General features: G+C 46.1%; 1 protein-coding gene across 2 annotated transcripts in view; it reads left to right on the forward strand.

The window, feature by feature from the left end:
• EIF4G3 (eukaryotic translation initiation factor 4 gamma 3) overlaps positions 1-18,360 on the forward strand; it is a 399,442-nt gene that overhangs the window by 247,479 nt on the left and 133,603 nt on the right. Inside the window, exon 12 of one of the 2 annotated variants that reach the window (XM_026659916.2) lies at positions 578-683. In XM_026659916.2, the coding sequence (XP_026515701.1) occupies positions 578-683 (106 nt within the window). Of the gene's footprint in view, positions 1-574; positions 684-18,360 lie in introns of both variants that reach the window. The other variant, XM_026659925.2, reaches the window with a different exon arrangement.

The following is an 18,360-nucleotide window of genomic DNA, read 5'->3' on the forward strand; positions in this document are numbered from 1 at the left end:
AATATTCATGTTTTTGTGGGGTTTCATTGAATCAACAAGTTCATAGTCGATCAGGGTGACTAGCTCTTACATCTATCAAGATTTTGCCTTTTGATATGCACAGTTTTCTCTGCAAATTCTAATGTTTTCTAATGGTTTGATCAAAAAATATCACAGATTTTTGAAATTGCTTATCATTTGCAAATGGAGTTAGCCAGTTCTTTTTACAAAATTTTTTTTTTTGGGCGGGGGGGAGGGTCAGATCGTACCCCAGTTATTGAAAATTATTACCAGGAGCATTTCTGCTGTACTTGGAAGAAACATAAATGAATGAAGTGTGTTAATGACTGTGCTGTGCTGTCTTTTCTTGCTGTTGTTAATAGTAATCGTCTTTTTCCCCCCTTTTTCCTTCCTCCCCTTCCCATGTACTTTTTGAATTTATTAAATTGGTCTGTGTATATTTTTTTCCTGCCTTTTGCTTTTCTTTTATCTCCCACCCTACTCTCGTCTCCCTCTCTTGCTTGCTTGTGTTCCATGTTGCTAGTTTTTATGTTCGCATGCTCATTATCACCCTTTTTTGTACTTCAAATCCCAGCAGCTGTCCAGCCAGGTCCCAGAGCACAGCCCTGTGGTTTATGGGACTGTGGAGAACACTCATCTCGCCGCCAGCACCTCTGTCACTGCAACTAGCGACCCGAAGCAAGGTTTGTTAATGGATATTTTCTCCCTGGTATTTTTAGTCATTTGTCTCCTCTCATAAGTCTGACTTTTAATAAGCCTGTAAGCAAGCAGGGTGGCCAGCACCAGAAATAGAAGCTTCTCTTTTGAACCTTTGACAAAGCTGGTCTATTATTTACAGATTCATTGCAATTTGTCAAAGCAGAATTGGGTAAAAACTGTTTCACTAGAATTCATTCTTCCAAAACATTGTTTCAGAGCAGCTGGTAGTGTGAACCTCCTTTTCCCTCCTCCAAACAATCCTTTCTTCAAAACCAACAAAATTATTGCCAATAAAATGGTCACTTGGACAGAGGAATTTCTCAAGTACATCATTTAAACATACATTTAGCCACAGAGATATCACTTACCCACCACATCGTAATGGTTCCTGTAGAGCTGTTTGTTCGTCATGTCCTGCCAGCATTCTCAGTACATCTATAGAAGATATTAATTAGAGAATTGTTATTGCTATTGTGCAAATGTGTGAAGTAAAGGCTTGCCAAATTTCACTTTCTACTTAGAGCTATTTTCAAATTGTGCAGGTGAAAATAGTGTCTTAAAATGATTAAATTTAATTCTTCTTATATCTAAAAAAATATGAATGGAGTTTATAAAATTTGTATTTAAAATAGAAATTATCCTTGGACTTGAGACACTGCATGCAAGTTTCTTCCCACAATTAAATTTTACATCCAGTTAGAAACCCTTAAAAACTTGGGTTTACAATGTAAGTGCTGTGCTCTGCAGTGTTATGTGTATTGGTAATATATAGCCCGGGCATTCCAGTTCTCCACATTCATTCATAGCGTTTATGCTTCTGCCTACAGCAGTGGGTACTTGAAAATTGAGAAGCACTATCTTTTTCTTTGTGCACTTCCCAAAAGCTTTGTGCCTAAGTAGATTTTAAAAAGTGCATGCTAGAAGAAGAAAAGCTAACCACAAAAGATTTAGAATTGTAACCAGGGAGGCAAAAGAAGCTGGCTTTTAATTTTTCAGAGATACCATACATCCAGGTACTAGCATGACCACTGGTTGACAGAAGGAGAAGTAAAATGTCCCTGAAAATGTTGCTATTGGCAGGCACAATTTAGATGTTTGTTTTTTCCTCAGTTTAAGTATATTCTGTAAATGTAAATGTAGAGTATTACAATTCTATGTGTAAAAATTCCACATCCTTCCTTTATTAAAAAGTTGTGGATAAATTTAATATGCATGAAACTGACACTTGTTTGCATTGGCCAATCATAGCACAAGCACTCCTTACTGCACCTTATTCCTGACCCCCAGCATGGCTCCTGCTCCAGATCTGGACTCACTTCCCATCTCTGCAAAAGCACCATAATCCTGATCATCATGCTTGCGAGCTCAGTCTTAGACTTTCTGTGAAAGTACTGATTGGCGATCCCTCAGATTTTGAGGATGATTGTCTTCCATGAAATGATAGCCAGTTATTGCTGGTGGATCTTCACGTAACTCTTAAGACCAGTCTGGGATCCACAGATCTTGCCATAATTGGGGCAGACTTTTTCTGGTGAAAAGGGTGGATCTGGATTGTTGAGTTGTGCTGCAGTGCGTTCTTTCCTTCTTTCCCGTTTCTCCATTGGGTCTCAAAATGCTGGAATCCTTGCCACAAGGTCCTCCATTTTAATCGGTTGACGGCTTGGGTTTCCCATGATTTTGTGGATGTTGCACTTCTTCATGTTGGCTTTGAGGGTGTCTTTGAAGTGCCTTTTTTGCCCTCCCCATATCTGTTGGCCTTGGCTCAGTTGTGAGAACATGACCTGCTTCAGGAGTCGATTATCTGGCATTCGAAGAATGTCACCAGCCCAATTGAGTTGGTAATGGATAATCATAGCTTCAATGCAGGAGTTTTAGGCGTGGGACAAAATGGTGATGTTAGTGCGTTGATCATCCCACTTGATTTGGAAGATCTTGTGGAGGCCCCATAGATGGTATCATTCAAGAGCTTTGAGGTGTCTATTTTATGTGACCCAGGTTTTGGCACTGTACAGGAGAGCAGGAATAATGACGGTCTGCTACATGAGAAGCTTGGTTTGGTTCTTGAAGTCACGATCTCCAAAGACACATTTTCTCAAGTGTCTGAAAGCTGCACTGGCATATTGGAGGCGGTGTTGAATCTCCCTTTTCAATGTCGGCTTTCTGCGACAGATGGCTACCAAGGTAATGGAAGTGCTTGACATTATCCAGATCTCATTCTTGATCTTGATTGAGGGAGCAGGATTGTGGTGGTTCGGAGTCCATTGGTGGAGCTCTTTAGTTTTCTTGGTGTTGAGTGTTAGACCTAGTTGATTGTAGGCCTCAGAGAAGATGTCAACTGTTTTTTGAAGAACTTCTTCCGAGTGAGTGCACAGGGCACAGTCATTCAATGAGAGATTTAGTGATAGTCTTTGTCTTGAATGGGAGGCAATTGAGGTTGAAGGGCTTGCCATCCATTCTGTATTGAATATCAAGTGCAGAGGTGAGCTTGTAACAATGAGAAGGAGGATAACAGCAAGGAAGATGAAGAAGAGTGTTGGAGCAATGACACAGCCTTGCTTTACTCCTGTCTTTAGTACAAAGGGGTCCGTTTTTGATCCATTGCTGATATCTATCATGGACATGTTGTAATAGAGGAGTTGGAGAATGGCAAATTTTGGCAGGCATCCAAAGATGAGGAGAATTCTCCACACAGCCTCACAATTGATGGAATCAAATGCTTTCATGAGATCAATGAAGGCTATGTAGGGAGGTTGATGATGCTCTCGGCACTTTTCCTGAAGTTGGCGAGCAGTGAAGAACATGTCCTTGGTACCTTGAGATGGTCTGAATCTGCATTGTGATTCTGGGAGGATTTCCTTGGCAAGAGGGAGCAGCCAGTTGAGAATGCTCACGAGGATCTTTCTGGAGGTGGACAACAGGGCAATTCCTTGATAGTTTCCACAATCTGATTTTTCTGCTTTTTTGAAGATGGTCATGGTCATGATAATGGAATCCCTGAGGTCAGCTAGGTTTTCTTCTAAATGCCAGATCTTGAGGATTAGGGCGTGAAGCTGGCAAGCCAGTTCTTCTCCTCCTTTTTTGAAGATTTCAGCAGGGATACTGTCAAGTTCAGATGCCTTATTGTTCTTCATCTGTTTGGCTTTTCATCTGTTTAGCTTTCTTTACCTCTACAAGTGGTGGTGGTGGTGTTCTGAGGTCATCCTTAATGGGATGTTGAGGGATTGAGTCAAAGATTCTTTCATCAATATTGGAGTCACTATTCAGAAGGTCTTGAAAGTTTTCCTTCCATTGTCCATTTTCCAATTTGTTGTAAAGTAGTATACCAAAGTGTGTGGTAGTTTTGTGATATGGACAAATGGTGAATGTGATAGTCAAACTCATTTCCACTTGTGAGTCATCCAGAATTTGAAAACAACGTTCTTGTCATGAAACTACAGTACACTAGCCATTATTGAGAACTGTCCCCCCTCACATTTTTTAATGTCTGTATTTCATTTTTAAAATCAACAATTTAAAGAATTGATGCAGTAACTAGGAAGTGATTAAAACTAATTAATGATGTCTCAGGCCTTATCTAAACAGGAATGTTTTACCAATTAGACCAATCTAGTTATACCAGTATAACCCTCTGTTTGGACAGTTTTATCGGGTCCAATGTAAGAGTGGCTTTTTCAGTTGAATTTAGGAAGGAGATTTAAGCAACATGAACTAAACTGGGGGGAAAAAAGCACTCCCGTTGGAATACGAGTCTCCACATGAGGGGCTATGCTGGTATAACTATCGGTTTAAATTCAAATCTAAGCTTATACTGCCATAACTTTCCTGTGTAGATAAACCCTCAGGTTATATACAAAAAAGAAAGACCAACATTAGAACAGATTAGAACATAATTATATTGTAAATATAATTACAAAAAATTATGTACAAAAAAGAAAATCCAGTACTTTGAGATATACTGATGAAAAGTGCTATATAAGAGCAGTTAGGTATGTATATATTTATTTTATTTATCTCTTCCTGAAAAAGTACTAAAGAGATAATTTATTAAAGTACAACAGAGCAATAGGTAAAGAGAGAGAGAAAATATCCATTAAAAATCAAAGGCTAAAGCATCATGAAATAAAATTGAGTTGAAATGATGACACTGGATGAAAAAAGTGATAGTACAATGTTATGGTTACATATCTAAACTAGTTCTTAGTAAATTTAAGGGCTGGTCTACAAACAAACCTGTACCAAAGTAACTAAATAGGCTTTAATTCACAACTCTTGTTATTTGAGAAGTGTCTATACCAAAATAAGTGTGACCACACACAGACTTGCATTGAAATAACAAAACGTCTGTAGTTGTTCCATTGCAAGTTTGTGAAGGCCAGACTTAAGTCACTTCCATTGTGCATACTGTATAGACCCGAGCCTCTGGTACTTTGCACCTTCTGTATTCATTTACATCAGTTCTCAGTTGTAAACCTATACCATTCTGATTTAGTAAGGTTGTATGCCTTAAAGCAATGGCGAATTGGACCATATATTTAATAGCCTAATTGGGAATCAGAAATACTATATGTGTGTGACAGGGCGCACTTACCTCTCATGAGTGGCTTGACAAAGCCCTGGCTGGGATGATTTAGTTGGGAATTGGTCCTGCTTTGAGCAGGGGGTTGGACTAGATGACCTCCTGAGGTCCCTTCCAACCCTGATATTCTATGATTCTATGAGTGCCTCCAGTCATTTGGGTGCGAACCTGCACTCTTTCTCTGCTTGCGGTACTCCCTGTCTTTTGCCCTCGTCAGGTGGGTCTTCAGTGGCTAAGTCACACAAAGTCTAAAATGAATGAAGCCCTTCTGGGGTAACAAAGGTCCAAAAAGGACTGTCACTGTGCCCTTGTTGGTATCTACAGCCCTGCCTCTGGATTCAGTTCTCAGCCCTTTCTGGGATAGCTTCATGTCTGTCCCTGCCCCCCCGGCTTTCTCCTTGGCGACTCTTTGGCTTTAACAGTTCTCTGGTGCCCTTTTAAGTCCTGCCCTTCACTCGGGCCCCTAAACAAGCCTTATCCCTTCCTCAGGGCTTAGGCCACTTCCTCCGTGGCTGATGGGGGGGGGGAACCCAGGGTCATCCACTATTGTGTCCCAACTCAGGGTCCCTATAAACAGCAGCCATGTTCTGCTTCCCTTTAATAGTTGCTGCTGCCTTCCCTGGGCTGCTTTCCACTTGGTCCCATCACTTTCTTGGGTTCTCTGTCCTGTGCTTGAGAAGGGTCTCTCCCAGGCCTTCTTGCCTGGAGAATTCCTCTGTCTTCCGGTCCTTCCTTCCCCTTCTGGTCCTGGCCAGCAACTAACCTGTTTAGGCCCTGTAGTTCCTTTTAACTGAATCTGCTGGGCTCTGATTGGCTGCCTCCCTGCAGCCTTTTTTGGCAGGCCTGAAGGGCCCACCCTTAACTGCTCCTTTTGTGGGGCGGGTGTAGTAGGACCATGAGGCCTCCAGGAGGGGGTCTCAAAGGGCCCAGCACACCCCGTCACAATGTGTAATGAAGGTGAGTTGATGTCTCTTCTGTGGATCTTATTTATTATATTCCCTGACATTTTTTGTGTTTAAAAATCTAACTTTAACATTGGGGTTGGGAGTGATTTGCATTTAATGTTCTTGGTTTTTTTCCCTTTATTTTAAAAAAAAGTAGAGAAATAAACTATCTCTGTGTGCTAACATTAAAATAATCTCAATCAGACTTTAAAGCTCACATTTCATTGGGGGTAAATAAACCTTTGTATGGCTGATCTAATTTTTTGGAAGACTGCATTCTTACGGCACAAGCAAATCACAACTTGCATTGTTTGCCCTAGGAATTCATATTAGTCCATATACACCAGGTCTGGCCACTGATGCCTGAAAGTGGGACAAACTCCCTAGTGTAAACAGGAGTTACATCCCAACATAACCTTAAGAAAGCCAGTGCCCAATGAACTCAGTAATTTTGTGGCTGCGGACTTAGATAACTGTTGCCTTACAGTTGAGCTCCAGAATCCAAGCTTTTATTGTTTTTTATAAGTAAGTTTCTAGGTTTCCTGATTGTGAAGAAAACCTTCTAACATGAACTGAGGGAAAGAGGGGTGGCTTGTCCACACTATGGAGGCTCCAGCGGCATAAGTATGGTGCTGTGGCTATACCACTGTAACCCTGTATTTTAGACGCTACACCGACAGAAGGGGTTTTTCTGTTGCTGTAGCAACTCCACCTCCCCAAGCAACGGTAGCTAGGTTGATGGAAGAAGTACTCCTGGGGGAATTCTGTGCCCCTGCACGCGCACATAATTCATGTGCCGCGCATATTTTTTTTTCCGCAGAAAATAACTTGTCAGAAAGTTGCTGCAGTTCCACCTTTTGCCCACCAGAGGGCGCTGTGGCGCTAGAACAGAGCATCTGCTCCCGGCCAGCCCCAGCTACCATAGGGAAGAGAAAGAGCCTGCAGTGCCTTCTTCACAGCACCTGTCGGGCCAGTTCAGGAGACAGACAGCGTGGGGCTGCTGGGGGGTCACAGACAGGGCTTCATACAGGCAAATGCAGGAGGACACACTGGGGCAGGGGCTGAATGGGAGTGGAGACGAGGGCCACATAGGGGAAGGGGGTTGGCTGAGTGGGGGCACAGGGACACATGAGGATGAGGGGAGGGGGATAGCTGAGGGGATGCAGGGACACAGGGGGAGGAGGGTGCAGGTCTACATGGCAGAAGGGAGATGACTGAGTGGGGGCACAGAGACACATGGGGGGGATGCAGGGACACATGGGGATGAGGGGAGAGGGCTGGCTGAGGGGGTGGAGGGACACATGGGGACATAGGGTGCAAAAACAGATGGGGGTGCAGGGACACTTGGGGACAAGGGCAGATGTGCCTGACTGAATGGGAGAGCCTAGGGGTCAGCCAGTGTCTGCATGGGGGAAGCTCCCTAACAATCCCACCCTGCCCCGCCAAAAAACCTGTTCCATACTTTTCCCGCCTATACCCATCAACCCTCCAAGTTCACACCCAGGCTCCTTCTCAGCAATTACTTCCCTCTCCCTCAGCTTCTCTGATACCCCTGACTCCCGCAAGCCTTTGTATTGCTTCTCCAGGGTGCGGGAAATACAGTTCTGTATTGTAGTTTAAATTAATTATTACTCAGAGTTCTGTATTAATATGCCTAGTAAGGAATCTATTTGTTGCAAAAAAAATTCCTGAATCTTTTTTGTTGTCTATATTGTTACAGACATACTTGCTGACAAGTATTTTGAAATAAATTACCAAAATAATTGAAACTGGTGTGATTATATTGTGTTATTTTGACAAATAAAATATGCAGAATTGTGCAGAATTTTAAAATGTGCTTAGAATTTTTTATTTTTGGTGCAGAATTCCCCTAGGAATAAAGAATGCTTCTGTTGACCTAACCATGTCTACACCAGGGACTGGGTCGGCATAGCTGTATTGCTCAGGTGATCCCCTGAGTGACTGAGTATCTGTCAGTCTACTTTTTAAGTGTAGACTAGGCCAGAGTGTAAACGAATGCAGTGATGTCTGCCTGAGTAGGAGGCAGCCTGAAACAATAACTCTGAAAGGTGTGAATTTCTCCATTCATCTCAATATCATCATTATTAACAATGTCACTGGTGAACATGTTTACATCTAGCTACTGTGCTTATCCCACAAACTATCTCCCACAGCTCCTCAGGAGCCACAAGGTCTAAAGTGCCCGCTATCCAATTGCACAAATCTTCTTCCCTTTGACAACATTGGTCATACAATTATGAAGTTCAGTACAAAATTCTGCAGCATATGGAAACATTAGCATCAGTGTAAAATAAATTAAATGTTATATTAAATTAAATAACAGAAGGGATAATGTAGTGCTTGAATTATTTATTTTTATTTTAATTCTGAAAGAACCTCAATTTTTTAACTTTCTCAGAAGCTGCTGTGGAATCTTCAGTCTGATGCAGTGGAATGCTGCAGAATACAGGCGGGATATTGCTGCAGAATTTAGGTCAAGTTTGTCACAGAGTACACAGGGCTGTGGCCATGACTCTGTTGCAAAAGCTATAATTGGGAATGGAATCTGAACTGCCAATTTTCAGCCAAGGTTTGGAGAGATTCTGCAGGTTCAGAGCGGGTTTGGAGTGGGTTTTTGTAAACCTCCACTTAAGATTTTTCAAAATCTTCTCCGTGTTCATTTTTTAAATATATAGTTGGTTTTAGGGAAATGGATTGATATTGGAGAAAAAAAGCAGAAAACAGTCCCCATATATTGTATCATGACTATCACTATGTGCAAAATAAGCATCAGCGCTGCACTGGAAATGTTCATATCAGACCAAATGATGGGAAAACGTCAGTGCTGTCTGTAGACTAGGTTCAGATAAACATTCTGAAGTATAGATGAATATCTGAACCCACTGAGATCTCATTCATCCAGCCCACCCTGTAGATATCATCACCACAACCACTCTTGTCCCCAACAACCCTGCTCTCTCCTATTGTTGTTTTCTTGGTGGGATATCTGGTGACTTATTCACCCTTTCTAATGTCTTAATGGAGGAGCAAGCAGGCCTCTGCTCTGCTGAAGTCTTCAAAGTACGTTAATCTCCTCTGTCCCTCTGTTTTCCTCTACCTGAAGTTCAGATTTTCCCCCATTGCCTCCACTCCATCCCCAGAGTTTCCCCTCCTTTCCCTCCAGTTTTCCCAATCTCTGTATAGGAAAATGTATCAGTAAGAGTACTACTTCTTTGAGAGATGTCCCTGTGGGTGCTCCACTTCAGGTCAAGGTGCATCCCAGTGCCTTTGATCGGAAATTTCTACAGCAGTACCCCTACAGGCTGCGCACACGCTGTGCCTGCCTCTTAAGCTGTCAGTGTTTGAATAGCGCGTGCACAGCCCGGGCTCTTCAGGTCCTTCTCTACCATCCCTGGCTAGAGACGGAGTTCAGCAGTGCTCTTTGAGATTAGTAGTTAGTTTGTTTCTTGGTTTAGTTAGATAGTTTTTAGTCATTAGAGTTACTATTTAGATAAGTTACATTAACTGTTACATTTATTTCTTAAAAAACAAAACAAAAAAACAAAAAAAAACCTCCGCGGTTATGGTCATGTCTGGTTCCCCAGGCTTCAAGAGATGTGCCTCCTGTAATGATGCCATCCCCATCTCGGACGGGCATTCACAGTGCGTACGCTGTTTGGGGGAGTCTCATGTACCCCAAAAATGCATCCACTGTATGAAATTGAAAGCGCGGACCTGCAAGGACAGGGAGCTCAAACTTAAAATGCTGCTCCTGGAAAACTCTCTCAGACCTGCATCTGACCCTGGCCAGCAACCTCTGTGACACCCTCCAGAGGCATAGCAAAAGCAAAAAAAGCTCCCCCCTCAGGAGACGTTCCTCTGGGAAAAAGTTAAAACTGGCTCTCCTGTCTCTGGTAACTCCTGCTCCACAGCTCAGCACCTTTCATGCGGCAGGCACCTCAGGCACCGACCATGAGTCGGCTGCCCCACTACACAGTGCCGAGGCTCAGGGCTTTCAGTTGCCCGCCTCTTTCAGCTCTCCCTTGGCTACCTCTGTCAGTATGGTGCCGAGAGCTGCTATAGTGCCAGGAATACAAGCGGCGGCGGCGGCCCCGTCCTCTGATCATCTGGCACCACTTTTGCAGCCGCCGCTCTCAGCACCGAGCCTCCTGAGGTCTCCAGCCTCCCTTGCAGTGCCTACTTCAGGGGCACCTACTCTGCGGAGCCAGCTTGCACCCCCAGGACACCCTTTGGTGCTTCAGCAGATGCCCCAGCAGACTCTGCCTCCACCAGCTCCTGACCAACTCCTGGTCAGTCAGCTCCACCGCAGTTTTTACAGCCAGAGGAATTAAGGGTGTCCCATGCTCCTGAGTCTCCTCTTCTCACCACCAGTCTATCACCGAGACCTTTAGCACCCTACCTTCAGTACTCCCCTACCACTTCAAGTCCCTCCAATGAAGTGTGGGAGGAGGAGGAGGAAGAGGAATACGATGACCAGGTAGATGTTTTCCTCTCAATACTCTCCCCAGATTCAGTTACCTACAACTGGGAGACGCATTACAGCACGATCTCCATATCCTCAAGGCTATCCACACTGATATGGCAATCCCTGGATGGGACCACCTATGCCTTCCCCTCCCCCCCCCCCGGGGCAATGGCCACACTGAGGTCCATGGACCTACACCACACCACACTCAGGTGTTCCACGGGCCCGGAGGAAAGCTGTCAGACCCTCCCCACTGCCGGCTTACACTGAAACCCAGATAAGACCTGAAGTGGCCGCCACCCCTACAGAGGACACTGCCCCGCACACCTCCTCTACAGCGATAACACCACAAGATGCCATGGTACCCCCACCACCTCCCACTACTTTCAAGAGTTGTTTCAGAGAGTAGCAGAAGAGCTCAAGATTACCCTGAAGGAGGTTCCTGAAACACACCACGAGCTTACCGACATCCTGCAAGCTATGACCTCCTCCAAAATAGCCCTAGCAATTAATGGGGCCATTATGGAACCTGCTAAAACTATTTGGCAGACTCCAGCCACAATAATACCCACTAGCAAGAGACTGGACCTCAAATATTTTGTCCCATCTAAGGGTTCTGAGTTTCTATTTATGCACCACTCATCTAATTCGCTAGTGGTCGACGCAGCCAATCAGAAAAACAAATACCAACACTTCTGATCCACTCCACTGGACAAAGATAACAAGAGACTGGACTCCTTCAGCCGCAAAGTGTATTCTTCCTCCACTTTGCAATTTAGAGTAGCGAACTATGCGACGCTCTTAGCAAAATATGACCACAATAATTATGCTAAGGTAATGTAATTTATTGATGATGTGTCAAGAATAAACGACAACAGTTTAAAGCAGTGGTGTCCGAGGGCCAATTGATCTCCTGCACAGCTCTTCAAGCTGCCCACAATGCTGCGGACACAGCGGCCAGATCCACAGCCACAGCCATCATCATAGTTTGCTTCTTCCTCCTTTCTGAAGGAGATACAGAATACGGTCGAAGACCTCCCCTTCGATGGAGACAAGCTCTTCGCCTCTATGACTAAGGCCATACACCTCTTCGCCTCTACGACATAGGCCCAGGAACCAACGACGTCGGCCTCTGCAAACGACGACCCACCCTCCTAACTCAAATAAACAAATTTGAAGTCTTGGTCGAGAGTATAGAAAACCTCGCATCTTCTCCAGCACCATCTCCAACCAACCATTTCTTTGGACTCCATTTGCATCTGTTCCTGGCCAACTGGAAAACCATCGCTACGGACAGATGGGTCCTGGAAATTATCAGATCGGGTTATGCCATGCCCTTCCTCTCTTACCTCCCTCCCACCCCATCCCTCTTCAGGGACCCCTCTCACGAACAATTGCTCTGTCAGGAGGTACAACACCTTATACATCTTGGAGCAATAGAGGAGGTACCCCCTCAACACAGAGGGAAAGGGTTTTATTCCCACTACTTCTTGACGGAAAAGAAAAACAGCAGTTGGTGCCCTATCCTCGATCTTCGACGTTTGAACAAGTTCGTCAAGAAACAGAAATTCCAGATGGTTACTCTCCCAATGATAATTCCAATGCTGGAGCAAGGAGACTGGTTTTCAACCCTCGACCTCCAAGATGCATATTTTCATGTCTCTATCCACCCTGCCAATCGACGTTTCCTCAGGTTTGCTGTGGGAGCGCAACACTGCCAATACAGACTCCTCCCATTTGGCCTCTCCACTGCACCACGTGTCTTCTCCAAGGTGCTAGCAGTTGTAATAGCACATTGCAGGAAAAAAGGAATCCTCATATTTCCTTACCTGGATGATTGTCTCCTCAAGTCTCCCAGTCAGTGGGAAGCGAACCACACAACTCTTGCAACCCTTCACTGCTTCCGCACTTTGGGCCTGCAAATAAACAAAAACAAATCTACCTTACAACCTACCCAACAAATCGACTTCATCGGCGCCCACCTCGATTCCACCACCGGTCTTGCATCTCTCCCCCAGGACAGATTCCACACAATGGGCAACCTTATTACCCAGATAAGTGCCAGCCCACAGACTACAGTCCGAGACTCCCTACAGCTCTTAGGACATATGGCCGTTTGCACATTTGTGGTTGCAAATGCTCGCCTGTACATGCGATGCCTTCAGGGTTGGCTAGCCATGGTATACAAACCAAACAAGCACAGGCTAAACAAGTTACTATCCATGCCCCAGAAAGTCAAGGACTCACTTCTGTGGTGGACCTCTCCCATCAACCTCTGCATTGGGATTCCCTTCCGACAAGATCCCCCTTCAATTACCATCACCACAGATGCATCCTTCACAGTATGGGGAGCACACATCGGCCACCTCACCACTCAGGGTCTCTGGGCTGCTTCGGAAACCAAGCTTCACATAAATTTGCTAGAGCTCAGGGCCATACGCAATGCCTGCCTCGATCTCCTTACCATCATCCAAAACCACCGAATTCGAATCATGACCGACAACATCGCGTGCATGTTTTATGTCAACAGACAGGGGGAAGCCCGGTCACACTCCCTCTGCACAGAGGCGGTAAAACTTTGGAACTGGTGCCTTCAACACAACATCCATATCTCCGCCTCATACCTGCCAGGTTCTCAGAATACCACCACAGACGAGCTCAGCCGATCGTTCCCCTTACAGCACGAGTGGGAACTCAACGACACCATTCTTTCCAACATTTTCCTGACCTGGGGTTATCCCCAACTAGATCTGTTTGCCACAGCAACAAACAAAAAATGCCCGTCATTCTGCTCCAGAGCAGGCCTGGAGAAACACTCACAGAGAGACGCCTTTATGCTCCCATGGACCGAAACTCTCATGTGGTACCCCTTCCTCCTGCGCATGTCGGTCAAGCCACCCATTCCCCTTCCCCCACTCAGCAACCTCCTATCACAACGCTGGGGACAACTATATCACCCCGACATACGACCTCTCCAGCTGAGGGCCTGGCTGATCAATGGTTCTCTCATGCGGAGTTAACATGTTTGGACCAAGTGCGCACTGTCTTGCTACACAGCAGAACACACAACATGCACACTACCTACCTGCATAAATGGAAACGGTTCACATCTTGGTGCGCTGACAAACACACCTCTCCAGTTTCTGCTTCACTCCCACTGATACTGGATTACCTGTTACACCTTAAAACATCAGGCCTGTCTACGGCTCACTCAAGGTCCACCTCGCGGCAATCACCGCCTTCCACCATAAGATTGACAATATTACGGTCTTTGCCCATCCAATCACCAAAAGGTTCCTGAAGGGTATCCAGACATTATACCCAGACATGAAACCTCCTGCTTCACCTTGGGATTTACACCTAGTCCTCAAAGCCCTGATGGATAAACCCTTTGAACCAATGGCTACCTGCTCCCTTCTCCACCTATCGATGAAGACCGCCTTCCTCATAGCAATCACGTCTGCCAGACGGGTAGGAGAAATGGGGGCGCTTATGGTGGACCCTCCGTATACCACGTTCTTCCGCGATAAGGTCACACACTGCACGCATCCAAAGTTCTTACCTAAGATACACTCTTCCTTTTACCTCTATGAACCTATACACCTCCCAACATTTTCCCCAAAACCGCATGCTAACGCCTTTGAAACAACAATGCTCACTATTGATGTTCGCAGAGCATTATCCTTTTACCTGGATAGAACAAAACTGTCTAGAAAAAACCCCAGACTTTTTGTCTCTACTACTCAGTGCTCACAGGGAAATGCTATCTCTACACAGAGACTTTCCAAATGGATTGCTGACTGCATACGCCTTTGTTATCAACTCAGGCAAATACAACCTCCTACATCAGTTAGGACACACTCTACCAGAGCTGTCTCCACCTCCACGGCCTTTCTCTGTAACGTCCCACTGTCTGACATATGCAAGGCAGCTACCTGGGCATTGAACCTTACCTTCGCTAATCACTACGCTCTCATCCACACTTCAGCATCCGACACCAGACTGGGTAGAGCTGTCTTGTCAACAGCCTTCTTGCCTTATCCAAAGTCCCAACCATCCTAAGGGATACTGCTTTTCAGTGGAGCAGGAGGTTACTGACGTTCTTCAAGCTGAGTGTCCCTGTGGGTGCTCCACTACCCGCCCTCCTCCCCTCTACTTCGGAATTCATAACACACTCTGTTGTAGAGAAGGAACTGAGAACCTAGGCTATGCATGCACTATTCAAACACTGACAGCTCAAGTGGCAGGCACAGCGCGTGCGCAGCCCGTAGGGGTACTGCTGTAGAAATCTCCGATCAAAGGCGGTGGGACGCACCTTGACCTGAAGTGGAGCACCCAGAGGGATGCTCATCTCAAAGAACGTCAATTACTGCACGGAGTGAGTGATCTCCTCTTCTTCTTGAGTGATGGTACCTACTGTATTCCACTGAAGGTTATACGCATGCACCATGCGTCTAGAGCTGAAGCTTTTGAAAGTAGTAGTGTCTGTTGGTCTGTGTATGTGACCTTGTTCCACGCCCTCAGTTCCTTCTCACTGCCACATGATCTGGCGAGTCAGAGCCTCTTCTGTTCTCTCATCTCTTGTGATGCACTTTTTACAATACAGGGAAAAAAGACGGTTTATTCTTGTATATAGTTAGTATTTTGTTGGTTTTTGTAGTCGTTTTAGTATTGTTAGTAGTTTTTAGAATTTTAAGGACTTTGGGATGCTGTTTTGCCAGTTTCTCATTTCCCACTCCTCCCATCACCCACACTTGGGTACTGGATTATGCCAAAGACACCGTGATTCAAGATCTGTGCTTCCTGCCCTCACTCGTTCTCGGTGAGCGACGAGCACCAACGCTGCCTTTACTGCTTGGGGGAAGCCCAATCGCATCCAGGTACAGTATCTGCCTCTCCTTCCCAGCCTGTACCCGGAAAGGCCAGGCTTTCTGCCTCAAGAATCACCTCATGGAAGTCGTCATGATGCTGCAGTCAGATCCAGGCTGTGGAACCCCTCCTGTACATCAGCCTGAGGAGTCAAGGAGTGTGCCTCATACCGTGGAGCTCCAGTCTGGTTCCACTGATATCAGCGCTACGAGCCCCATGCTGGGGCTTCGCCATGAGGCAAGGAAGCATGTGCATAAGCATGGCAGTAGGTCTTCCTCAAGACCCAAGAAGGACGCTTCACCCTTTACAAGTTCCAGCCACGGGGAAGCGGCACATTCCAAGGGTCACAAGCACAAGAAGAAGTCGCATAGAACACTGGACCCGCTGGTTCTGGTTACTGAGCCGCATACCCCTTCTGAATTGGTACCACTGTAGTCATGGAAATCATCGGTTCTGAGGCAGTCTGCTGTTCCGGGCCGGATTCTGACTCTGGAAGGCATGCTGCTGACACTGGGAAGCTTCGAGTCTGCACCCAGACCTCATGAACTGTTTGCCCTGGATGAGGTGAGGGCTCCACGTTTCCTGGTGCATTCGCTTCCTAAGGGAGCCCGCTTCACTGCTTTGACTTTCCACCTTTTGGTCGTGTTTTAGAGTGCTCCCCTATGATGTGCTCGCTTCTGCTGGCTCCCCTGTTCCTAGGTGTCAGAGGACTCAGATGGAACACAGGGTCCACCTCTCCCGTACTGTTGGCACGAATATCCAAAGGCTCCACCGGTAATATCCTCCCTTTTCTCAACACAGGAACCATTGCTACCTTGCCCACCACAGCGACCGCCTGGTTGGTCATACTGGGGGTCTTGGCCCCCATATCTGCCTTTGGAATCTTCCTGATCCGCCTGAGAGGAGTCCCTCATCTTGCCACTCCAACTTTCATCATGTAGACAATTGGAACCGGGGTTGGAGGATGCACTGGTTAGCCTGACTTCAGTGGTACCACCAGATCTGGAGTGGTTCCCCTTGTTGTCTCCAGATGAGGCGGTGTCATTGACTCCTTCCTCCCCACCAGACAACTACCGCTAGTTCCAGGAACTGTTTTGGAGTGTGGCGATGCCCTCCACCTTCCACTGGTGGAGGTGCAGGACAGCCAACATCAGTTACTTGATATTCTGCATGCATCAGTACCTGCCAGAGTGATGCTACCGATCAACGATGCTATTCTCCAGCCGGCCTGCACTGTCTGGCATACTCCAGCCACTTGCACACCCACCCTGAAGGGGGCGGAAAAAAGATACTATGTACCTGCGAAGGGGTCTGAGTTTGTTTTCTCACCGCCCCACCCAATTTCCTAGTTATTCAGGCTGGTAATGAAGAGGCCAGGCAGCAGCATCTGTGTTCCACTCCAACAGAGAAGGATGGTAAGAGATTGGACCTTCTAGGTCATAAGGTCTTTTCTTCAGCCAGCCTTCAGTTTCAGATATCTAATTACCTGGCATAACTAGCAAAATGTGACTTTCTGCATTATGGCCAATTAGCAAACTTTGTGAAGAAGCTTCTTCAGCAGGATTATGACCACTTCCAGGGAGGCAAACTGGTTGCCAGGATGATGCTTCCAGGCCTCAGTAGATTCGGCAGACATATCTTTGTGCCCGGTTGCATTCTTCTGGTTTCCCCAGGGAGATACAGGACATAATTGAGGACCTCCCTTTCAATAAATCTCACCTTTCAACCAGAAGATTGATGATTCCCTGCACTCCTTCAAGGACTCTAGAGCCACTCTGCAATTGCTGGGTATTTCTACACCAGCATCCAAGCTCAAATTCTACTGCCCACCTCCTGCACAACAGTACAGCGCTCCTCAATTCTTCCATCAGCAACCCTGTGAGCATCCTCATAAGCGTCAGAAGACCCAACGGTCCCGTTCGCCTGGTTCATCAGCACAGTCTTTGATACCACACACTCAATCTTCATATAAGCAATATTTTTGAGTGCATTTACATGCTGCAACCCACCTCCTTTGGGGGCCATCAAGCACTTTTTCTACCATTCTGGAGAGCAATAACAATAGACAAGTGGGTCCTGGATGTCATTCAACATGGCTATACAATCGAGTTCACGACACTACCTCATCCACGTCCCCCATCCCAATCCCACCTCTCGGACCACTCTCACTACAGTATCCTCGCCCTAGAGGTGGACTTCCTCCTGCAGAGGGGAGCAATATAGTCTGTTCCCATGGCCATTCAAGGCACAGGATTCTATTCCACCTATTTCCTGGTACCCAAGAAAAAAGGGAGGATGAGGACCAGTTCTAGATCTCTGTCATCTCAACCACTTCATATGCAAGCCAATGACCATATGGTCATTCTCGCAGCCAGCCATCATATTTTTGCTAGAAAACGGCATGTGATTTACGGCTCTTGTTATGCAAGACGCTTCCTTGCACATAGATATCCACCTGACCCACAGACGGTTCTTGAAATTTTCAGTGAGCCCTTGTCACTTCCAGTACAGAGTTCTACCATTTGGTTTCACCACTGCTCCTTGGATTCTGTAGCCGTTCAGACTCACCCCTGTGGCGCCTCCTGCTGGTCTCTCAGGGAATTAGGTCGATTTCCAGCCCAGAGCGCCCTCTGCAGGCCGGTGATCCACTACCACTTGGCCCCTGTGTCCCTCCCTGGACTCCGGTGCTTTGTTAGCTGGGGTGCTGCCCCCTGGCAGTAACCCCTTTCTCTCAGGGTCTCCCCTCCCCAGGAAACCCTCACCCACTATCCCCACCTCGCCTCAGT

Source organism: Terrapene carolina, unplaced genomic scaffold, assembly GCF_002925995.2.
Source record: "Terrapene carolina triunguis isolate 2854851 unplaced genomic scaffold, T_m_triunguis-2.0 Scaffold714, whole genome shotgun sequence".
Taxonomy (NCBI): Eukaryota; Metazoa; Chordata; order Testudines; family Emydidae; genus Terrapene; species Terrapene triunguis.